The 24,291-nt window shown below is 57.4% G+C and overlaps 1 protein-coding gene across 1 annotated transcript; it reads right to left on the bottom strand.

Moving 5' to 3' along the window:
• Positions 1 to 710: 710 nt before the first annotated feature.
• On the bottom strand, positions 711 to 24,072 carry PCF11 (PCF11 cleavage and polyadenylation factor subunit). The gene is made up of 20 exons (XM_061575839.1): positions 23,795 to 24,072; positions 18,987 to 19,112; positions 17,782 to 17,970; positions 17,202 to 17,330; positions 16,569 to 16,867; positions 15,410 to 16,438; positions 14,667 to 14,945; positions 14,002 to 14,194; positions 13,447 to 13,653; positions 12,526 to 12,972; positions 12,168 to 12,345; positions 9,343 to 10,922; positions 8,312 to 8,486; positions 7,565 to 7,684; positions 6,359 to 6,518; positions 5,202 to 5,385; positions 3,596 to 3,751; positions 3,310 to 3,402; positions 3,026 to 3,061; positions 711 to 2,629 (listed from the first exon to the last, which is right to left on the bottom strand). Exons 1-20 carry the CDS (start codon positions 23,945 to 23,947, stop codon positions 2,150 to 2,152), a joined length of 6,213 nt encoding a protein of 2,070 aa, XP_061431823.1. The 5' UTR covers positions 23,948 to 24,072; the 3' UTR covers positions 711 to 2,149.
• Positions 24,073 to 24,291: the final 219 nt, after the last annotated feature.

Here is a 24,291-nt window from a genome sequence, read left to right as displayed (position 1 = left end):
CCCCCGTGCGTGGTGCGGCGTTTGTTTGGAGAGAGTTGGGGGAGGAGGGAGGTCTCGCGGCGAGTCGGGGGTGGAATTATCTTTTCATTGGCTGCGTAACGCTGTGTGGAAGCTGCCCGGTCAGCGGCCTGTCGCTCCACACGAAGCTACGGCTCTTCTCGGCCACGGTTATGACTTCCCTTTTTCTACGCTTGCAAAACGTGGGGGACCCCCTTTAAAAGGAAACATTTAGGCAGGGAAGTCATGTACTGTATACTCAACTTCGCACAATTCTGAGTCACTAATAACTGCTTTGCCGTTACTTTTTGCCAATTATGGACTCGGACTATTTTCCTATCATCTCATAGTCCCTGGCACGTCATAATATGCTACACAGTGGCAGTGGGGGTCGCAAAATGCCGATTTATGACTAATAAACCCCAATGATCCGATCGAAATCAGGGATTTTGATCACCACCACGCGCACAAGGCCAATTCGCGACTCCTTACAGCGCGCAGGCCCGAGTCTAAAACCCCTCTCTCGTCAGGTTCCAATCACGGGTTGATAGCGAACCCGTCTCACACAGTGTCCCCGACAAAGCGCTGAGGCCCCCTATGGGCGGTGAGCCACCAGGCCCACTACGAGGCACACGGGGGGGGGGGGGGAGGGGGCTCCCCCATTGCTTGCACACTCACAACTCCATTCACACAAAGCACGAGAAGGACGTTGTTCACTTTCGGCGTACTTTTATTGAACGAAGAATGTGTTTTACACGAATCGCCGGCAATGTTTGAAAACCTGTGGTGGGGGGGGGGGTGTGTGGTGGTGTTCAAGTGCGACGACGCCACTGGTGTCGCCCTTAAATTCGTAAAACTTAAATCTGACAGCTAACTAAAGCAAGGGCGCTGTATTTACACCTCGACACGACTCGTAAGTCACCGGTACACACAGCGCACGCGTTCCGCAACGACCACATCCTCGCTGGGTTTGTCTCCCTCCCATCCCACGTTCACCGGCGATCGCCAAGGACGCCATTCTGTCAAATCGCTCCCAAAGGTTCGCCTCGAAACGCCTCGGGAGGGGGTCTGAGCCGCGTCTATTCGCGCACTCGCCACAAACCACGTAGCCGCGTGCACACAGAACGCGATAACCAAACGCTTAAAACGCGCACACACGGAGGGGGGGCAGAAAGTCGGCATTTTAGCAAATCATTTTTAAAATTCCATTAAAGCATCTTGAGAAACACGACAACAAAAAATTTCGCAGCTTCAATTTTGGCTAAATTACTTCATGAGCCGTCACGGACGAAAGGGGGGGTGGGGGGGGGGGTTAGCGCTGCGTGTTCAGTCGAGCGGACGAATGAACCGATCCCCCTGCAAGCCACACTGGGGGGAAGGGGGGGGTCACAGCCACAACAAAGAAGCTACCAGCAGGCGAATTCGCCACCCACTCGCTCGTGCCCACCCGGGCCGACAATTGGGCGCTCACACCAGGCGGTTATCAAAAATATCTTTATTCTCAGAACGGTAATAATAATTTACAGATTTCTGCCGCATATACACATGTATACAAGTCGTCGCGCGGGGTGGGGGGTTGGGGGGGGGGGAAAGGAGTCTGCCCGCTCACAGAAATGAACTCCCCAACGTGCCTCGAATTCTCCCCGATCGCTTGGCAAGGATTTCGCGACCTGCAGTGCAAAGTTGCCCAAGTCGCGGGAAGTTGTTCAGCAAGGGGGGGGGGGGGGGGGAGGGGGCTACGTTCCCGAGAGATGGGATGGGTTTCATCCCTTCTCGGTGAGTTAACGAAAGAAAATGTATTCTTAAGACCGAGATGGCGGTTCAAGTAAAGTGCGCCGTACGCGCACATGAGGCAGCCGCGTCACGCACTGCCACGCAAACGGACGTCCTCCTGCGGGCCCGAAAGAAACCCCAAAGCAGCAGCGGCCTCGGCAAGACTTGCGTGCGTTTGGTGGGTCCGACTCACTCTTTTGAGACATTTCTTTTGAGGAGAAAAAAATAAAAACCGCGCCGATAAACAGATCGCAAGCGGGCATGAGGATAGCGGCCGACCACCGCTTTTCACCCGCCTCGCATTTTTAATTCGATGGCCCTCACAGCACACGGCGGCGGCAGCAGCGGGCCTGGCACGTCAAACGCAACGCCGCAATGTTCACTCCATCTCCATTTTGACCTGCACGTCGGCGGGTCGCACCGACACCTCGGTGCCGCCCGGCGGCGAGGGAGAAGCGGTGGCGGCGGTGGCGGTACCGGCGGTGGTACTGGCAGCGGTAACAGCAGCGTTACCGGCAGCTTCCGCGGCGTCGGCGGGCCGTTCGCCCGCCCGGTCGGAGCCCCCGTCGGCGCCGTCCGGCGCGGAGACGGCGTCTCCGCCGGCTTCCACCGCGACCCCGGTCGGACGGCTCTCCCGCGACGGCGCAGCGTCCTGCGGAGCCGAGTCTGACGGGGAGATTTCCAGCGAGCTGCCCAGCGCCGAGTCCTGGGAGCCGCACGCGACCAACGACGCCGAATGGACGGCGTCGGCGGCGCCATCGTTGTCAACAACGCCGGGTTCGCGAGCGTCGCTCAGTGCGCACTCGAGCGGGTTCTCCTGCATGGAGGTCGTGGGAGTCGGAGTGAGGTCAAATGACGACTGGGGGGGGAAGGGAGGGCGGACACGGAAGGTGGACAGGGAGGGGGAGGGTCACCGATGCACATCACTCCCCAACGCACAACAAAATAAATCTCACATTGACCAAAACGCAAAACTAAGCTCTCTAAACTGTCCACGTGTGGGTGGGTGTGTCTACACGGTGTGGTCCGTGGAGAGTTTGAGCGGGGAGTGTGTGGTGGGGTGTGTGTGGTGGGGTGTGTGTGGTGGGGTGGTGTGTGTGGGGTGTGGTGTGTGTGGTGGGGTGGTGTGTGTGGGGTGTGTGTGGTGTGTGTGATGTGTGAGTGTGTGGTATGTGTGTGGTGGGTGTGTGGTGGTGTGTGTGTGTGCAATGGAAACGCCCCAATAGGCAGGGCGGGGCGAGGTGGGTGTACTCACATCCTTGTGGTCTTCGTAGCACGTCGGGTGGAACGTCTGCAACACGAGAGACGGGGGGGGGGGGGAGTCAGGGTGATTCGGGCATCACTCGCGCGCCTCGCGTTCGTTTACGATCAGCGCGATGGCGCACAGTTTCACGGCGCGTGCGCCTTGACCGATCACTCGTATGCCCTTTCAATTCACAGGCGCTCGCTACCAGCACTAACAGTCTGTGAAGGTTACACCGCGGGAGCTCTGTTTTTGTGTGCGAGCGTGCGTTGACCCATCGGGCACCGCCAACTCACCCGGCTGTCCACCCTGACGGCGTTCTTCAGGTGCCACTCCTCCTCGTCCTCGTCCCAGTACTGCTCAAACTGCTCACGGCAGATCTCGCACAGCTGGAAAGTCACGCACGCACGCAAGCAAGCACACACGCAGAGGACCAGCCCCTTTAGTCTCGGAGCACGCAACAGCGACTACGCCGCCGCATGGTGAACGACGGCGATGAACAACAGACGAACGGCATGCAACGACGACGACCGACGATGACCCCCCCCTCCCCGCCCTCCGCCCTCGCGAGCGCCTGCGCACCTCTTCGACGCCGGCGGGCCCGGCGGGCACGCTCAGGAACTCCTTCTCTCGCGTGGCCTCCTGCGTCTTGAGGACCACCTCCTCCTGCACCTGCTCGAAGAACTGGCTCTTGGCCCGCTCCTCCAGATCGGCGATCTCCTCAAACTCGATCCAGTCCTGCGGCGACGGCGGCGCAAACGACGGAAGGTCAAGGGTTGTTGGACAGAGCTCCGAGCAAACGAGTTTGACATCCGATTAGTGCGGTTGTGCCAGGCCAGGTGCGCTTTTTTGCGTGTTTAGTTTGTCGTCCTTTCCATTTAGCGAGGTTGGGTAGGTTACGGTGCGAAAGAAGTTTAACGTACACATATACATAGCACGGCTGGCTACGTACGGTGTGAAAGAAGTGCAACGTACATATGTAATGACAAGAGCCGGCTTGCGGTGTGAGGGGACTCGTGGCCACGGGAGGAAATGACGGAAGTCAGCCTACAGTACGAATGCACTAGTGGCCACGGGAAGTAATGACGGGGGTGTGACGGGGGTGTCAGTTGTGAGTGTGAAGGGACTGGTGGCCACGGGAGGTAATGACAGGGGAGTCAGCTGTGAGTGTGAAGGGACTGGTGGCTACGGGAGGTAATGACAGGGGAGTCAGTAGTGAGAACGAAGGGACTGGTGGCCACGGGAGGTAATGACAGGGGAGTCAGTAGTGAGTGCGAAGGGACTGGTGGCTATGGGAGGTAATAACAGTGGAGTCGGTTGTGAGTGTGAAGGGACTGGTGGCTACGGGAGGTAATGACAGGGGAGTCAGTTGTGAGTGTGAAGGGACTGGTGGCTACGGGAGGTAATGACAGGGGAGTCAGTAGTGAGTACGTAGGGACTGGTGGCTATGGGAGGTAATGACAGGGGAGTCAGCTGTGAGTGCGAAGGGACTGGTGGCCACGGGAGGTAATGACAGGGGAGTCAGTTGTGAGTGTGAAGGGACTGGTGGCCACGGGAGGTAATGACAGGGGAGTCAGCTGTGAGTGTGAAGGGACTGGTGGCTACGGGAGGTAATGACAGGGGAGTCAGTAGTGAGTACGTAGGGACTGGTGGCTATGGGAGGTAATGACAGGGGAGTCAGCTGTGAGTGCGAAGGGACTGGTGGCCACGGGAGGTAATAACAGGGGAGTCGGTTGTGAGTGTGAAGGGACTGGTGGCCATGGGAGGTAATGACAGGGGAGTCAGTTGTGAGTGTGAAGGGACTGGTGGCCACAGGAGGTAATGACAGGGGAGTCAGCTGTGAGTGTGAAGGGACTGGTGGCCACGGGAATGTTCGAGAAGGGAGCGTGGTCAGGCGACGGAATTAGACGGTGGAGTCTGCCGGTGGAGCGAGCGTCCAGAGTCGGCGAGAATGATCGAGCAGGGGGGCGTGGCCTCGTGTCGGTATAAAAGGGAGATGCGACGGAGACCTCCTGTATACCATGCGAGGTAGTTAACATCTCACCATGGGGAAGAGAGAGAGAGACACGCAAACTCCAAATATACAGCGGGCCTCAGCAGGGTCGGGATCGAACCCACAACCTCCTGCATACCAGGGGAGGTAGTTATCGTCTCCGAGCCACCGAGCGATTCAGCGAGCGCCGCTTACCACGAGCGAGTAGTACCAGCGGCGGTGGGTGACCTTCTTGCTCAGGTCCTTGTCCATGCGGTTCATGCGGTAGTGCCAGTCGAGGTGGTCGGCGTAGACGTCCGTCTGGCGCGCCGTGAAGCGCATGCCGCACGAGTAGCACTGGATGCCCGAGTAAAGGCGCTGCACCACCCCGTCGTAGCGCCTTCGCGCACACACGCACGCAACCGGATTAATACGCACACACTCGCGTATACTTGAACACACACGCACGCAACCGGATTAATACGCACACACTCGCGTATACTTAAACACACACGCACGCAACCAGATTAATACGCACACACTCACGTATACTTAAACACACACACATGCACGCAACCGGATTAATACGCACACACACACTCACGTATACTTAAACACACACACGCAAGACATCCTCGCAGCGCGTACTTTCAGATGCGCTTCCTTCCGATATTAGGGAGCCACTGGGAGCTGTCCACATTGAAATAATCGTTGAGATTAACAAACTCATTTCTTTAGAAATACTTTTTTGTGTTTTACTTTGTTATCCTTCCGCACCTCCAATTAGCACGGTTGGCAACGTACGGTGCGAAAGAACTTCAACATACATACATATGCGCGCACACACACACACACTTTTCAGAATAATTAAAATATCAGTAGAAATAAGATCGGCAAACCTACTTGCTATACCCGCCACACAGTGGGTCACCATCCAACATTGCCGAGTGAGCGACCACCACACCTAGGAGATGTTGACTACCTCGCCTGGTCTACAGGAGGTCGTGGGTTCGATCCCGACCCTGATGACGCCCTGCTGTATATTTGGAGTTTGCGTGTCTCTCTCTCCGTGGTGAGATGTTAACTACCTCGCCTGGTCTACACGAGGTCGTGGGTTCGATCCCGACCCTGATGACGCCTGCTGTATATTTGGAGTTTGCGTGTCTCTATCCCCGTGATCGCGTGTGGATTTTTTCTCCGGGTCCTCCGTTTTTTTCCCCTCCACATTTAGAATCAACGTCACGCGTTTGGCTGTTGATATAGATATCCACGTGATAATGATAAACCCCTACGTTGCGCTATCATGTGTCGCTAGGTCGCATCTGGGGCAAAATAAACTTGCTCGATGGTTTTAACGACGCGACGCTGCTCACTGTTTGAGGTCTTCGATGGCGAAGCCGGAGAGGTCCGGCATGTCGACATCGTCGTCCTCCTCCTCCTCCTCGTCCACCTCCTCATCCTCTTTCGAGGCCTCCTCTGCTTTCTTGGCCGCCCCCTCCGTCACCCGAGCGTTGCTCTCGTTGCGAGCGTCGTCTGCGGCGAGAGGGAGAAACGAGCGGAACGGGGTCAGAGAAACAAGCGCAGTGGGGTCAGAGGGCGAGAGGTGACCGGGCTGCTCGGAAGTGACCTCGCGGCGAGAGGGAAAAACGAGCGGAACGGGGTCAGAGAAACAAGCGCAGTGGGGTCAGAGGGCGAGAGGTGACCGGGCTGCTCGGAGGTGACCTCGCGGCGAGAGGGAAAAACGAGCGGAACGGGGTCAGAGAAACAAGCGCAGTGGGGTCAGAGGGCGAGAGGTGACCGGGCTGCTCGGAGGTGACCTCGCGGCGAGAGGGAGAAACGAGCGGAACGGGGTCAGAGAAACAAGTGCAGTGGGGTCAGAGGGCGAGAGGTGACCGGGCTGCTCGGAGGTGACCTCGCGGCGAGAGGGAAAAACGAGCGGAACGGGGTCAGAGAAACAAGCGCAGTGGGGTCAGAGGGTGAGAGGTGACCGGGCTGCTCGGAGGTGACCTCGCGGCGAGAGGGAGAAACGAGCGGAACGGGGTCAGAGAAACAAGTGCAGTGGGGTCAGAGGGCGAGAGGTGGCCGGGCTGCTCGGAGGTGACCTCGCGGCGAGCCGCCGGACACTGCCAAGAACCTGGGTTCGAATCTGGGTCTCGGTCGCTCGTCGATAAACTGCGTCGATCGATCATCTCAGAATGGTCATCGATGAGCGCGCAAGAACACCACCGGCACGGTTCGCCCGGGCTTTGCAAATCAACTGTGCTGCTGCATGCCGGTCGTGAAAATGTAAACTATCGGTTTGACCGCCACACGACGGAAGATTTACTGTCTGTGGCAGAGCGGGAGGAGGAGAAGTTGTGCCCCCACCTCCCCCCGCCCTGAGTGGACGACAGGTCAAGCGGAACACATCACTAGAAGCAGTCCCGCGCTATCCGCACTTCGTCTCACAACGGACAGCGACCCCGCCGGTTAAGGCGGGGGGGGGGGGGGAGGAAAAAAAACAGACCATCGCGGAGATCGCGGGGAGGGGGGGGGCGTACAAACGACGAGGGGTGTGGGGGTTCTCCTTCTCCACTCACCGGCGGTGCCGGGGGTCGTCGTCGTCTGGACTTGCAGGATTCCCGAGGCCACGAGCTTCGAGAACAGCGAGTTCACGTCCACCTGGCCGATGTGGTTGTCCGATCCCATCAGCCCCATCGCTGCCACACGCACACAGACAGACAAACACATGCAAACACGCAAACACACACACACACGCGCGCACAAGCAACGTCGTCAGCCGCCGTTTGCCACCAGGTGGTGGCGACGTCACCGCAGCACTAGATGCTAGTGGCGGTGAGTGGTCGTAGTAGTGGTAGTGAGTAGTATTGATGATCGGTGGCGAGTAGTGGCGGTGAGTGGTGGTGAGTGGTCGCGAGTAGCAGTAAGTGGTCGTAGTAGTGGTGGCGAGTGGTACTGGTGAGTGGTGGCGAGTCGCGGTGAGTGGTGGTGAGTGGTGGTGGTGAGTGGTGGTGGCGAGTGGTGGTGGCGAGTGGTGGTGGCGAGTGGTGGTGGCGAGTGGTACTGGTGAGTGGTGGCGAGTATCAGTGGTAGTGGTGAGTGGCATTGGCGAGAAGCAGCGAGTGGTGGTGGTGGCGAGTGGCATTGATGAGTGGCGGTGAGTGGTGAATGGTAGTGGTGGTGAGTGGTCGTGGTGGCGAGTGGCATTGATGAGTGGCGGTGAGTGGTAGTAAGTGGTCGTGGTAGCGAGTGGCATTGGTGAGTAGCGGCGAGTGATAATGGTGAGCGGTAGCGTTGGGGAATTGGGGAAGAAAGCAGCCACTCACACATGCGATGCTGGTGCTGCATGAGCTGCTGCTGGTGCTGCTGCTGCATGGGCCCGCGGATCATGGCGCCGTGCTGCAGGGCCTGGGACATCATGGCCACCTGCACCTGGGAGGCCGGCATGAACGGCTGGCCCGCCCCAGGGCCAAAGTGCGGCCGGGGTCCCATGCCCATGAGCTGCGGAGAGAGGAGGTAGAACGCCTTAGCTCAGTGGTTCTTATCAACCTGGGTGCATCACGGCATCATCCCCTGGGGGTGTGGCGATACGTGGCCGGAATTTTGTTCCAAGGTAAATCACCGAAACGCAAATTTAGCACGGGCACGTAAGTAACGACTACTTTAAATTTCGATTTAAAGCTTTCGTGACTGCAGGGATTCATCTTCTTGGTTATTTCGGTAAAGTCACGTAGAAGGGAAGTAATAAAATAATAAAAATAAAACATACTAAAATAATTATCACGATGTTTCGGCCAAAACGCAGATATGCAAATTCTTTTGTCAAGGTGCACTTCCCCCCTTCCAACCCAGCTTAAATAGACGCTCCAAGCCTGGTGGTGTTTCATTCAGACGCTGTCTCCCCGAGAGACCTGGTCTTCACCTGAGGACGGCTGCTTGCGTTGTGGCCGAAACATCGTGAGAATTATTTTATTATGTTTTATTTTTATTATTTTATTACTTCCCTTCTACGTGACTTTACCAAAAGAACCAATAAAACGACTACTTTGTTTCCTTAAACCCTATGTATTTATTAACACTATTACTTTTTTTAACGATTAAGTACCAAAGGGGCGTGCAAGCCTGCATTAAAGGTTAAGAGAAACCACTGCCTTAAGATGCTTCTGCAGAGCGCTGCTGGCAAGCCACGCACGCAACGCCACACGCACACAACGCCACACACGCACTAACGCCACACACGCACTCACGCCACACGCACTAACGCCACACTTACGCAACGCCACACTTACGCAACGCCACACGCACGCAACGCCACACGCACGCAACGCCACACGCACGCAACGCCACACGCGCTCACCTGCTGGCCGTGCTGAGGAATGCCCATGCCGAGGTTGCCCATGTGGTGGTCGTTGGGCCCCATCGCCATTCCCTGGAGGTGGGAACCCGGCGGGAATCCAAAGGGGCCCGTCTGGTGGCCCGGCTGCTGCGTCACGAACTGCGGCCCGCCGTCAAAGCGCTGCCCCCCGTGCGGCCCCTCAAACGCGGCCTGTTGTTGACGCTGCTGCTGCTGCTGCTGCCCGCCAAACTGAGCCCCGGCGCCGCCCGGGCCGTCGAACCGAGGAACCGAAGGCCCATCGAATCGTGGCCCCGGATGAGACTGCGGCCCCTCAAAGTGCAGCATGCGAGGCCCCTCGAAGCGGTGCCCTTCGAATCGGACGCCCTGCGGCCCTTCAAATCGGGGCACTTGCGGCCCGTCAAACCGCACACCCTGGGGCCCGTCGAACCTGGGGCCCTGGGGTCCCTCGAAACGCATGCCCTGCGGGCCGTCGAATCGCATGCCCTGGGGTCCCTCAAAACGCATGCCCTGCGGGCCGTCGAACCTGGGACCCTGGGGTCCGTCGAATCGCATGCCCTGGGGTCCCTCGAAACGCACGCCCTGAGGCCCATCGAACCTGGGGCCCTGGGGTCCGTCGAATCGCATGCCCTGCGGGCCGTCGAACCTGGGACCCTGTGGGCCGTCGAAACGCACACCCTGAGGCCCATCGAACCTGGGGCCCTGGGGTCCGTCGAATCGCATGCCCTGGGGGCCGTCAAATCTGGGACCCTGGGGGCCTTCGAACCTGGGACCCTGTGGGCCTTCGAACCTGGGACCCTGGGGGCCGTCGAACCTGGGACCCTGTGGGCCGTCGAACCTGGGACCCTGTGGGCCGTCGAACCTGGGACCCTGTGGGCCGTCGAACCTGGGACCCTGTGGGCCGTCAAATCTGGGACCCTGTGGGCCATCAAATCTGGGACCCTGTGGGCCGTCAAATCTGGGTCCTTGCGGCCCATCGAATCTGGGTCCTCCCTGCGGCCCATCGAATCTGTGTCCGCCCTGCGGCCCGTCGAATCTGTGTCCGCCCTGCGGCCCGTCGAATCTGTGTCCGCCCTGTGGCCCATCGAATCTCGGTCCTCCCTGCGGCCCGTCAAACCGGGACCCTTGCGGCCCGTCAAAGTTTGGCCCATCCAAGGCGGGCCCGTCGAACCTCTGGCCCCCGTCGAACACGGGCCCCTGGGGTCCGTCGAACCTCGAGCCGGGCCTATCGGGGAACCTGCCGAGGGGGGGGCCGTCGGCGAACCTCTCCGGGGGCCCGTCGGAAAATCTGTCGACGGGACCGTCGGGCCGGCCGGGCGGGTGAGGGGGCCCGTCAAAGCGGCGTGGAGGGAGTTCGTCGTCGCGCTGAGGGCTGCGCGGTTCGTCGCGCCACCACCCGGGGGGGTCGTTGTCTTTGTTGTTGCTGCTGCTGTTGTTGTTGAAGCCGCCGCCGCCGGCCCCGCCACGTTGGCCGAACCCGTCGGCGCCGTCGAAGGGGCGGCCGTGCGGAGAGGCGTAGGGGGCGTCCACCGCTGGCGAGGGGTCGCGCGAGCGCCGTGCCCGCAGTTCCTCCACGCCGGGGCCTGACGCGAAACAAAGGACGTTCAAGCGAGCCGGCGATTCCCTGCGGCTCCGTGAGCCTCGCCACGTTACCTCGGTGATAGAACACCGCGTCCGCTGCCTGCGTGGCATCAACCCTGAGGAGACCGGGGCTCACTATCGTTATCGCAGGCAGTCCACCGCGACTTACGGGCGCCCGACTATTTTGCACATCCGCACTTGCGAACCGCGGAAATATTTTATCCAGCGGAGCAATCCTCCGAGAGAAGTAGTGCGTGTAAAAGCTAGCGTGCGTGAATCGACTAAAACTCAAGAGAAAATATAGGTTGTTTTAGGTTAGACCGTGTAAATATAGAAATGTGTTGTTAAACCCGCCACCACCCGATACTGCCAATTGATAAGGTTTGTCACGGAAACAGAACGTACCAATTCGTTACTAGTGTAGTAGGTTCCAGGAGACTTGGACGACGTAGTTGGAGGCACACTTATTTATTAAGCACAAAGTACATAACAGGCCGAGATGTACAACACTTGAAGGGGTATCGGCCCCTTCACCCGTCTAACTGGGAGATCCACACTCTGTCACAGCTAGCCTACTCCTAGGTCCTCCACTACCGGGCTAGGGGAGGCTAGCTAACCCAGCCCTGGTTAAGCTGGGATTACGGCACCCTGAGTCCCCAGACCGGCTCTTACAAGAGCATCGGCTCTGGACTCTCGGGGCCACGCCACTGGCTTGCCCTGGTCGGTCCTGAGAAGGACAGCGAGCCAGGGGAGTCCCAGGGCCTATCTAGCCGGTCTTCTTGCTTCACTGGTTAAGGCTGAACACTGAACCCCGAGCCCTCCGGCTCACCGCCTTATATAGCAACTCCCCCACTGAGGGGTGGGGCCGTGGGGGATCCCAGCTCCGTGTCAGCCCCCCAGGCTGAAAGGTGCGGACATCGATGTAAGCGCCTCTCGGCGTACGGGGATAACCATGCCCAGTGTGTTTGTTAAGCCCTCCGTAACACCTCTACACTAGTACAGCACTACACCGGTGTGTTGGAGAGCAAAGCCACAACATTTACAATCTGGGTGTGTGCGGCAGTGTGTGTCTGGGTGTGTGCGCGTCTGGGTGTGTGTCTGGGTGTGTGCGTCGGTGTGTCTGGGTGTGTGTCTGGGTGTGTGCGTGTGTCTGGGTGTGTGCGTGTGTCTGGGTGTGTGCGTGTGTCTGGGTGTGTGTCTTGGTGTCTGTGTGTGTGTCTGTGTGCGCGTCTGGGTGTCCCACTCACCGGGAAGCTTCTCAAACTTGCCTCTGCGCTCCCCAACCTCCCGCGGAGGAACCCAGTGCTCGGGGGGGGTTCCCACTCTCCTGGGCCCCCCACCCCACTCGCCACGCTGCCCCCCCCTCACACGCGGAGGCTCGGGACCCTGGGGACCGGCGCTGCCCTCCCTGGGCAGCTCCACTCGCTGCTGGCGCCACACACACACACGCGCGCACACACAACGCGATTGTCATTTCAGCCGACGACGCTGCCGCAACCGTAACGGTAATTAACCACAATTTTGACCGACAAAAAGATCCCCCCAGCCGACACATCCCCCCCCCCACCTCCGCCACCCTGACAACCGCAAGACGCCGTTACGCACCTCCCGGCGCGCCCTGCTGCCTTCGTCGGCCGGCCCTCGCTCCTCGTCCTCCCTCTTCACCGCGGCTTCGTCCGCGCCAGCGGCAGCCGCGGCCACGGCCGTCGACGCGCCGCCGGCCACGGCGGTGGCGGCCGCAGGAGCGGCGGCGGCGGTCGCGGCAACGGGAACGGGGGGCGGCGGAGGCGGCTGGGGTCCCCCCCTCCGCAGGTTCGGCGATGGTCCCAGCAGCGGAGGCCTCCGCCCCAGCGTCGGAGTCATCAGCAGGGGCTTGCGGGAGACGCCACCGGGGCTGGCGGGCAGCGGCACCGGCTGCTTGCCGGGCCGCTTGTCGAAGGCGCTGGACTCGGCCGCGTGCGGGCCGTGCCAAGGCCCGTCGGCGAGGGAGCGGAGCGGCGGTGGAGGGGTCTGCAACGACCGCGGGCCGTCGCAGGGCTGCTGCTCCCCGTGCTGCGGGAAAGTGACGGAGCGAATTAAAAATGCAGCGGGGCGGTCGAAAATAAGTTACTACAGCAGAACGTACACACAGCGACGTATCATCGCCACCACCTCCATACTCGCGCACACACACACACCACCACCACCACCACCACCCACACATACAACCAGCTACACACGCAAACACCACCACCACGTACTCTTTGGTTATTTCAGTAAGTCACATAGAAAATAAATAAATTAAATAATAGAATACGAAGTTTCGATTGCAACTCAAGCAACCATCATCAGGTAGGAATGAAAGAAAAAACAAAACCTAGTAATGCAATACAACAGTTGGCTAACACAACAGTCAACACCCTACCTGGTTGATTACGTTCTTCGAAATATTGCTAAATTTGAGAGAGAGACAAACACAGAGACACAGAGACAGACACAACATAGACCACCACCGCCATCGGAGACTGGTGCCAAAGCGCCACTCACCGGCGCCATCGGGTGCACGCCGGGCGGCCGCTTGCCCTGCTGCTTGAGGCTCGCCTTGTGCTGGTAGTAGGCCATGTCGGCCTCGGACAGGAGGGGCCGCGGGCCCGAGTCGCCGCGAGGCCGCAGCTTGAACAGCTGGTTCAGCTGGTGCACCATCTGCATGTGCTGCTCGTTGGTGATGAGGCCGGACTCGCGCTGCATATCGGCCTGGGCAAAACCAACAAGGTCTTCACCCAACGGCGGACGGATCACGGCCAACAGTTTGTCCTTCCCCCGCACCTCCGATTTGCACGGCTGGCGACGTACGGTGCGAAAGAGGTTAAACGTACGTACTTGACGAGAGCTACCGCCGTAGACGGACAGACGGAGCGAGCGCGGCAAAAATAAATGTGGTTTACGTCAAACCGTCGTAACAGACGGAGCAAGCGCAGTGACGCTGGGTCAACCTTCCCTGTTGGGAAGCGTCAACAAAAGGTCACAGTGGGCCCCCCCCTCTCCCACCCCCAACTCGCTCGTCCCCTAGGCCCCCCGGCACCCCCCCCCCCTTCCCCTCACCTTGCGCAACAGCTCGTGCTTGTTGGCCTGCGTGATCTCCTTGGGGATGTGCAGCTCGGGGTCGGTGCTGGGCCGAGGGTGGTGCTGCGTGGGCGTGCGGGGGAACGGGAAGCGGCGGTGGACGCTGACCCCCGCGCCCCAAGAGTCCCTCCGCTGCTGCTGCTGCGGTTGGTTCTCCTGGCCGGTGCGGATCCTACAAAGACAAAGGGTCCCCCCCGCCCGTGTAAACTTAACAGACTGTCGGGGCAAGTGCTCGTCAAGCGAGCGGGCACCTATGAAGGCCGGTGCGGCACTCGAGGGGGTGGGTGGCCAGCACCACGCCTCGGCCGCCTTAGTCTCGAGCGACGGTGTTAACTGCATGCCGCTCTACGTAATTATTTGAGGTCGAGTCGACCTAGCGGAGGCCCATGACCGGTTCAGATAATCATCACCGTTGTTGGCCGTGAGCGGGAATCGAACTTGGGTTCCGCCGGGTTTCGTAGCGGAGCGTGGCACTAACTGCTGCACTACCGCCCCCCCACAATCCTACACCACACGCACATTCACAAGCCCACATACAGAAAGACAAACGCACAAGCACACACACCTCCTCTTCCATGTCGGCTAATTATACTATCGCTGACGACAAGCATGATCAAGACAGTAAAAATTAGTCAAAAGCGCACCCCTTGAACTGCTCCCAGGCAGAGCGGCGGAAGCGCTTGTGCAGGTGGGGGGCCTCGCCGGCGTTGGGAGTGTCGGGTTCGGAGGGGGGGGGCTCGGGCGAGAACTGGGGCGAGCCCAGGTACTCCGGCTCCTTCTCCACCTCGGGGGGCTTGTCCCGGGCCCCCCCACCGCCACCGCCGGCGACAACGCCACCACCGCCGCCACCACCACCACTACCGCGTTTGTTGTTGCGTCGCCATTCGGGGCCGTGCCGTGGGTGGGGGGCGCAGCCGGCCCCCCTGGGTGCACACAAACACACACACACAAACGCACACAAACACACACACACAGCGGCATTCAGACGGACGGGCACAGCAGAATCTCACATTGAAAGACTCGAGTCCGCAACCAGATGTTGATTAATGGCCAATCCTACCCCCCTCTTCCCTTCCCCCCTCCACTCCTTCCCGTCCCTCCCCTGTAGCCCTTCCGTGACCGCCCCTCCCCCCGGCTAAAGTGTCCCTCTCTTGCCATTCACTCATTCCCCAGCACCACCCCCCTGCCATCTAAATCACTCGACCGCTTTTAAAACTACGCCTTAAATCAAGGTGGCTCGAGATAAATATAAAGCAAGATTATTGCGCGTTTGGCAGACGCGTTTGCGAGGTGCTCAAAGCGAGCGCTGCACGCGTGAACACGCTGGGGGATGGGTGGCGTCGCGAAACCTTCACAGAGACGTGCACCAAGTGCGACCGTGCCGTACCTCGCAGCGGGCGCCCACCCGGCCTTGCCGTGCGGTCCCCGCGCCGGCAGGTTGGCCTGCAGCGGCACTCTCTCGGGAGTCGTCTTCTTCGAGCCGGCGCCGCTGGGGGCGGCGGCGGCCGCCGGGCCTCGCGGAGACCTGGGGGACTGGCTCCTCCGCCTCTTCGTCGGCAACCGCCCCTCCGTCATCGGCGAGCGGCTCCCACGGACGCCCTCGCCGCGCTCCCTCTCGCCGCGCTCCCCCCGCTCCCTCGCACGGCTACGCGACGGCGCTCCGGGGCTGCCTCCCTTGCGCCGCCCGCTCCCCCCGGCGCCGGCGTCGCTCCCCGTGGCCCTGAGCGGAGAGTCCAAATTCCTCCGCTTGGTCGGCCAGTCGGCCGCCTTGGCGGGGGACTGGCTGGCGCGCCGCTTGTCCGTCGCCCGCGGCAGAGCCGTCGCCGCGGCCGACGTCGCCGCCGCCGCACCCGCCGCGACCGCCGGCCCGGCCGGGGGAGGCGTGGGGCTTTTGTGGCGCGCGCCGCCGCCGTGCGACGCGGGAAGGGGGGAGCTCGTCTTCCTGCGGCCGCTCCCCGGCGCCCAGGCGGGCGGCGAGCGCCGACCCCTCCTGCGCGACGACGGGGACGACCGCCGGGGCGGGGGGGAGCGGTCGCGCGGCTTGGCGGACGCTCGCGCCGAATCGCGCGGGGCCTTGCGCCCGTCCTTGCCGGACGCGTCGCCCATCTTCTTGGGGTCGGGAGCGTCGCCCCCTTTCTTCCGGTCTCCGCCCGACGAGGGTTCCTTCTTCCGCTCGCCGCCGAACGGCGGATCCTTTCCGTCGCTCCGCTTGCCCGCCGCCTTCGCCGGCGCCTCGTGCCGTTTGTCGACCGGCTTCGATGCGGGGGACGAGCGCGCTCCGGCGGCCGGTCGCGCCGGCGCCGCCGCCACCTCGGGGGGGCTGCCGCCCTCGGCCCGGGGGGCGGGGCTCGGCGTCGCCCGGCAGGGCGAGGAGCGCGACGGCGCAGCGGGCACCGGCGACGTCTCCTTCGCATCACTGGGGTAGAGGATCGACGACAAAACACACGGCACGCGAACGTCAATCATCCATCACCACGGCACAGGCAGCCATGAACCCAGATCACTAAACCCAATGAGACTATCAACCCCTCGAAAAGACTACAAACCTGACTTGATCCTCCATCAACGCCAGCTGCTGCTGCTCGTGATGCTGCTGCGTCATCTGCAGCCGGGGGTCTCGGTTCATGCGGGGGTCGCGGTTGGTACGCGGGTCGCGCCCCGGGTGAACCATCACGGTGGCCGTGCCGTGCCGCGCCGCCGGAACTCCCCCGGCGCTCGTGGTAAGCTGCGAGTGAGAGAGCGGCGCCGCCGGCTGCGGCTTGATCTCCTGGACGGGCACGGAGGGGGGACGGTGGCCAACCAGGGGCCTGGGTGCTCCGGGGATGTTCCCAGACAAAGATGCCTCCTGCGGGGTGGGGGGGTAGGGGGTAGGTGAAGGAGAGCGGAGCGGTCGTTTACAACCATGCAGCATGACACGCGATATCTGTAGAGGAGAAGCATCAGCACGCGATGTTTTGTCCGTCGACGCGCGGATCACTCGGGAAGGGAATATTCCGGACCCGACGACGCCCGGCACTGCGAGGCCACGCCCCTCTCTCGCTGGCGACGCGAGTGGGCGGAGGTGGGCGCTCCCGTGTCCCCGTGCGACCGGACCAGCGGCGGATTTGACGACCGGAGAGAGAACGCGGATTCTAAACCAAAAAGAATACGAGCCCCGTGGGCAGGCGCCGCTCACTCACCAGCTTGGCCTTCGTCTGCTCGAGCTCCAGCTCCAACTTTTTCTGCTGCAGCTCCAGCAGCTGCTTCTGCTTCGCCAGCAGCTGCTGCCTCATCACCTCGGCCGCCTCCGGAGGGTTCGGCTCCTCAGGCTGCGGGGGGGGAAGACAATCGCGGTCAAACAACTCCCCACTGTCACCGGCGACCGTTCTATCGGGGAGGGGGGATCGTGTAAACGAGATGACCAAACACCCGGAATTCGTCAAACCGAATTCCGGGTGTTGGGCAACCCAAGACACATCGAACCTTTTAATGGCAAACGTCAAAAAATATATCTTTTTTTAAATACCAGTGGAAGTGTGAATGCACAAGTGGTTTGCCAACGCTTCCAACGCCCAACTTATGCCGGGGCTTCTCCGATGCGTTTTTTGGCTCGTACCGTGGGGGCGTTTCGGCATTGCCCGACGTGCCGCTCCATGTGCCTAGTGCTAAAACTTAGGCTCCAAGCAAGCGGCGTGAGATCTCAAGACGCGCCAAAACACACGGTACGACACAAACACACGCGCGCAGGTCAGCCGGCCAGCGGCGGCTCTACCCACTCACCAGCTTGGTTACGAACTTGGGGTTGACGTGAATGCTGCCGGTGTTAGCGGAGGCGGGCGGAGGCCGTATGGGCCACGCCGGGTCTATCTTGTTGACGTGCACGTCTAAGCTGTGGAGCTTCTTCGGCGGTAAGATTTGGTCCCACGTGGAGCGAAGTTTGAACATGTTCTTGCGCGTGTTCTCATCCACCTGCGCGACAGAGGGGATGAAATGCTCAAACCACGAAACTCGAACCGCAGGAGGCGAGGGGGGCGCCGCCGCCGACATCGCCCGGCCACAGCACCGTTACACACAGCTCGCCGCGGAAAAGATACAAGGCAGCGGCGGTGGTGACGGCTCTCCGGGCGTGGTTTTGTCCGGGTCGTGCAGCGGCGTCGTTCCGCGCGAAGCGTCGCTCTCGCCAGGAGCATCTTCCGCCTCGGCTCCTGGGCCCCTCCTCCCCCGACCGAGGCACTTGGTGCGAAACGTCGGGATGTCGCGCCGAACAAAGCCGCGGCACAAGCCGAAAAACCGCGCCGGAGAGCCGTGCGCGGCACAACCGCGAAAAAATTACGGTTGAGAAATTTGGCGACGGCACATTTGAGACTAAGAAGCGACGATTTGTATGTTACTGAACGCATTGGCGATCACGGTGTTGAGAGATTCACAACCGTTTCACGCAAGTAAAAAAAAAGAGCAGTATTTTTTAACGAAATGACAGCAACTTTTAACGCGTGCAAGACTCGACAAGTTTTACAGAGCAATAAACGCGAGCGCACAAAACAAGAGCCGGCACAAAAACCGAAGACCAAATGACGTTCAGGAACGTTTTAACGAGCGGCTCGTTTAATGACCGAGGCGGTTTTATTTTTTGAAGGATTTACTTGGGGAGTCGTTTAAAAAAAAGTTATACATCACATTCTGACAATGTTCAACTCGGGGGACTCGGGATTCCATCTTGGTTGACCAATTCAACTGAGGGGGGGGGGGAAGAAATGAAGTCCGATAAGAATGACGTGGTTTTTTTGTTGAGCCAGAATGGATAAGATCTCGGATAAATGTATCTCTTACAGAGTGGGATGGCTCAAAATACGTTTCTTTCCCTGTTCCGCAATAAACTCACTCGCCCCCCAGCTACCCACCCCAAAAAAAAAAACCTTTCACCGAATTTTATGGAACTCTTATCGCGTAACAGTTCACGGGCTGACGGTGCCATTCATTTATACCTTTTCAAAAGTGCAAGTAAACGTCGTCACAATGTTGTGCGAAAAGAACGCAAGGTAATCCTGGGCCACGTTCTTGATGATGGAGTCCATGAGGTAGAGCACGGGAAGGCGCTCCCCTGCTGGTGCCTGCAGACAGAGAAACTCGCACCGTTGAGGACGCGACACCGGCGGGAGCGCAGAGATGTTCGCCGTGCGCGCGCGCACAAACTCCGTACCGTCGCAATAATTACAACTACTTTTTGCGTTTTAAGTTTGTCGTCCTTGGGCCCAGCCCCCTGCGGTTGGCTACGAACGGTGCGAAAGATGTTCAACGTAGTACATACACCCAACTAGCAGTGCTTTGACTTAGGCAATCGAAGAAAAAAAACCCGAATGGTTTCAATAGTTCGCCTGAGTCGGTCAACCATCCGCAGGGGGCTCACTGTCACTACTTAAAGCGACGGATCCCAACGATGAGGCTCTTATATTCAATGCATCAATGCAGTGGTCACTGCAATGCTGTTGGTTGCTGCATGTTACCAACTGGAGAGAGGTGAACAATACTAACCACTTGGGAGTTGCTCTTAAATCATTAAACCGGTAAAAACATGCATCGGCATAGCAGTTTCCAATTTCAAGTTTTTTGTTAGCATTTAAAAAACATTAACCGCTTCGCAAACAAACCATTAAACAATTTAACCAAAAACACAACCAAACACTCCATTGCTGTTGGGGAAAAGATCGTCCCCACGCCAGGGTTCACAGCCACCTGTGAAAATAGCAAAATCGCAACTTCACATACCATGAGTGTCAAACATCCCAAACACGGTTCTCTCCAAAAGGCCTCCTTTTTTTTAACAATCTGCAAACGGCGGTTTTCTAAAAATTGCGTTTTAGAAAGGAGAATCCGCGGCTGGAATTAAGTTGAACACGGAATTATCGGCAACTCAAGGCCAACATTGAAATGACAATGTTTTTTTAAAGTTTATAGTTATTGTTTCCAACAGTTGCGATAACTGTAAAGCCACCGATGCAAAAATCCGGGGCAATTTTTGCAAACGCGTGAAATTTGGTTTCAGGCAAAACAAAAGCAATTTTGCTCGCAGGCAAATTGCCCAACACGAGAGAGATAAACGCCACGCACAACGTGGTCCAGAAACAGTCCCAGATTCCCCGCATCGAGCAGCCGGCTTTTTATTCCCTCGTAAAAACCAGACCACCACCATCACCACCGCAACACGTGGGCTGGTCGACGCAAGAAAGCGGAACTGTAACTGGTCCACGCGGATCAAACCTTTCGTATTCCCCCCCCCCACCGACCCGGTCTAAATCGGTGTCACTGCACCAACATAAAAAAAATGGTGAGCGACCCAACTTGACAAAGATTTCTCAACTACAAAGATGATGGGCCCCAAGCTTGGGAGTGGTCACGACCGTGAAAAACAAGGATTTCTTTGGGCCACTCTTCTCAGCCGTGTCCACGGTTAACGTCTTGATTTTGTCTTCGGGCACTGCCAGGGGTGGGGTCCTTTTGTAGTCTGCGCGCTGAGGTTTCAGGGGAAGAGGAGGATGTTGGTATGGGAAGGGGCAGCAGTTGGTGGTGGCCACAAGATGTTGAGAAATGAGGGGGGAGTGCAACTTGCCAAGCTGCTGCCATCAGCCGTGAAGAGAAGCTTGCTTTTAAGATGTCTGCACTAACATTGATACACAAAAGCCCCATTTGTCTTGGGTTAAATCCGACCCTGGCACAAACAGGGTGAAATTCCAATTTTTTTTTAAACCACAGTTTACTTGCACAGGTATTAGTTTACAACACCAACTGCTTAACGTGCGAGTACAAGGAAATGTTTTTTCCAGTGATGGGAATTTCACCTCTGTGTGTGCACTCAACGCTGTGGGGTTACAGCCAGCCGTAGGCTGCCGTGGCACGCACGCTTGCCCGAGATTGTTTGTTGTTGCTGTTGGGTTTGCTCGCGCTGCCACATTCGTGGATTTAACCTTGGAACACGACGCAGGTCAGCAGACGACCTTCCCTCTACCACACAAAAGTACAGCATGTTCCCAACGCGCTTGCGTGCGTCAAAAGCACATCGTACGGTGTGTTGTTTTCAAATTGCCCGAGAAAATGGTGGCCACAAGGCAATTTTTAACTGCCACATCCCAACACATTTCGATGGGCTTTAAGAGTCCAACGCGCGGTCAATGTGGCTACTACTCCGCAGAGTAGGGAGGGGTGGTGTCAGCGTCCATGTCAGCATGGCTGCCATGTCGAAAGCCTCGGGTCTAGAACACATTAACGCCGTCTTCTCGGGACATCAACTTTTAAACATGCTGTACATTTGCCTACGCGAGCTCAACCTCCGGCGACGAGTCGCCCAAACAGTGGCCGAGATTATAGCTGTCCTAAAGCCGGGAAAAGCCGCGTGTAAGGATCTATATTAGAGACGCACACACACAAATAAAAAAAATGCTGGCGGAGGTGCCTAAGAATTGTTGATCCTGGGCAGATTCCAGCCAGGGAAGGGGCCCAACGAATCCAGTGCAGGCAGAAGTGGGTAGCAGGGGGAGGGCAAAGGGGGGGTGATGGAAATTCTTCAAATGATTGCTACTCCTTGCTGCTGCACACTGCCAACTACAACACGAGGCGAGATGGAACTTAAGACCGGTTAGCACGGGGTGGTTGGTGGTGGGTGGTGAGGGGCTTTGTGAGGCCACGCACAGACGTCGACCCCCGGCCGTGACTCTAAAGACACTGTTTGCTCCAGAGTCCCAGGGAAAGTAACACACCCACAGTGGTTTATTTTCTTTATTTCATACACAGTGCAAAATATCTATATACTTTTGTTCGATTATCGCTCGTGAGGTTTTTTTTGTTGTCGTTTTAAACTTCGTTACGTGCGCTTTTCTTGTTTAAACCGCTGACTTTAGAACCAAAAAAATTCATAATAAGACTTTAGGTAGAAAAGGAAATATTTTTCAAATATCACACCGGCTGCTTTGGGAGGCAGAAAAAAAACCCAGTCACGCAGGCGCAGATTAAATACTGAACGCCCGTGGCAAGTGCTGTAGTAAGTTGAATTTTAAACACACGAAGTGTTATGCAAGCGGTAGGGGGGCCACACGAACTCACCCCGCCCGTAGTCATTACATCACGCCGCCTCTGTGAAAGCTGTCATTATCGATTGCTATATTGTGCAACGTATACAATATATACGATACTGGCTGTACATATCCCTAGCTATCTCTACAGACATACATGCACGCAAACACAGTTGATAAATATATATCTGTAAGTACACATTTACAGATACATATCCAAATTGGATATTGTTGGCAAGTCTTCTTCGAGTCTTGTGCTACGAAAACAAAGATGTGTTTAAATGTCTTAAAACATTAAGTTACTTCATAGACCTTTGTTTAAAGTCCCAACACCAATGTCTCAGCAACGGCCTCGTAAGTTACTGCCGAGGAATTTAAAATGCAGCCCATCACTCCCCTACCGACCATCGACGATTTCCGCAAAACCATCTGCCACAATTACAACACCCCCACCCCAACCACGTGTGGAGGTCACGAGTTTGTAGTAAATTGGTCAACTCAAGCGGGGAAGATAATGGACGAAACTGGGAATCAGCGCGGTACAATGTAACGATTCGTCCCAGATGGTGAACTCTACCCGGTGGCCAGAACGTTAACTAAACTATAAAAACGTTCAAAAATAAAGACCTTAGCGCGCCTTTAAACAAATCAAACGGCGGCGCATCCTTCCTTGAAATTAGTCAAACCAAGTCTTTCATTAACATTACGCGAGATATAGAAATAGGCCGTGTAATTTGCTTACGTTTTACGTACAGCAGCATTATTGTTAAGCACGGACTCAACCTAAAATCGGCGCATCGTTAAGAGCAGTCGCAATCACTCGTGCTGTATTGTACACAGCACTTGCACACGTAAAGACAATGTCCCAGTGATTAACTTTAATTATAGCCACTGGCCCACTTCTCAACTAGACGGCCAAATTAGCAATGTCGTGTTAATACTAAGATCACGCAAGAGACGAGGCCTGAACCAGCCAGTGGATATCCAAATGTGCTGTATATAACGCCATCGGATGTTTACTATTAGTTAAACGCGTTCTATGGTTAACCTGTTATAAGGATCAGTGCATTTCACAATTATTTACTTTTATGCGAGTCACATCAGATGTGTACTCAAGACGATGTGTAGCAAGATACTTAACGAAATACTACTACACGCCATCACCAGAGACATCGTAAAAAAAAACCTACAACGCCCTTTGAATGTTGGTTATTCTCGGTCGAATACCATTCACCAAACCCGCACTGATGAGCGGTGACGAAGTATGTTCGCGTAACACGATGTAGGCACGGCGATAAAACCACAATGCGTACGAACTTTTTTACCCGCACAAAAAAAGCCGCAAGGGCAATTTAACATTAACGCGATCACGTTACGAATTACATTTCGACTTTCGCGTCTCCCTCAAGCCGATGTTTTTAAACAAAAAAATGTAACAAAAAAAATCGGTGTGGATGGCGTGGCTTTCGTGAGAAAACCCCGCCGTTAACTTAACATTTGACCGTGGCTTTTTTAAATGGTAAAAAAAAAAATAGCCTCGTGTTAGTTTTTTTTTCCAACTCGAGGCCCTCTCTCTGCCGTTCGGCCATGTTTGTTTCAAGTCGCCCTCCTCCCGAAAAAAAATATAAAACACCTCATCTCCTCCCCCCAAAACAACCAACGAATAAAACCGCCCCCTAAAAAAAAATCTCACACGCGTGACAAAATGACATTGTTTAGTTTGTAAAAACCTTGGCTATTTGCGCTTCAATAATCTTGACGATTTGCGACGCGAAAGGGAGATTCTCCTCCGCCAGGATGGTCAGCATGTTGATATGCGGCTTGCTGTTAAAGGTCAAGTCTTCCAGCGACGACTTGTACTCCTCGCACACGTCCTCCGCCATGGCTCACTCTTTACCCACAACAGGGGGGGGGGAGAAAGGAACGACTAAAATAAAAAAATAAGAAATCTATCGCGAGGTGACGATAGGCCGAGGTTTACAAAAGAAACTGCCACAGCAACTGCGTCTGAGGCACACCACAAAATGGCCGGGGAGAGGGCGGTCCCCCGCTTATATAGGGTCCCGCCTCCAACCCCGTGACGTCATGAAAACCTGGAGGGGCGGGCTGTACCAAGTGGGCGGGGGCGGGCCGTACAAAGTGCGTGAAGCGGGCTGTACCAAGTGCGCAGGGAGGGACGGGCTGTACCAAGTGCGCGGGGGGTGTTCCGTACCAAGTGCGTGAAGCG

This window comes from Lethenteron reissneri, chromosome 59 (genome assembly GCF_015708825.2).
Source record: "Lethenteron reissneri isolate LAM-NWPU_2019-01 chromosome 59, ASM1570882v1, whole genome shotgun sequence".
In the NCBI taxonomy this organism is placed as follows: Eukaryota; Metazoa; Chordata; class Hyperoartia; order Petromyzontiformes; family Petromyzontidae; genus Lethenteron; species Lethenteron reissneri.
This window is presented reverse-complemented; position numbering and strand designations above follow the sequence as displayed.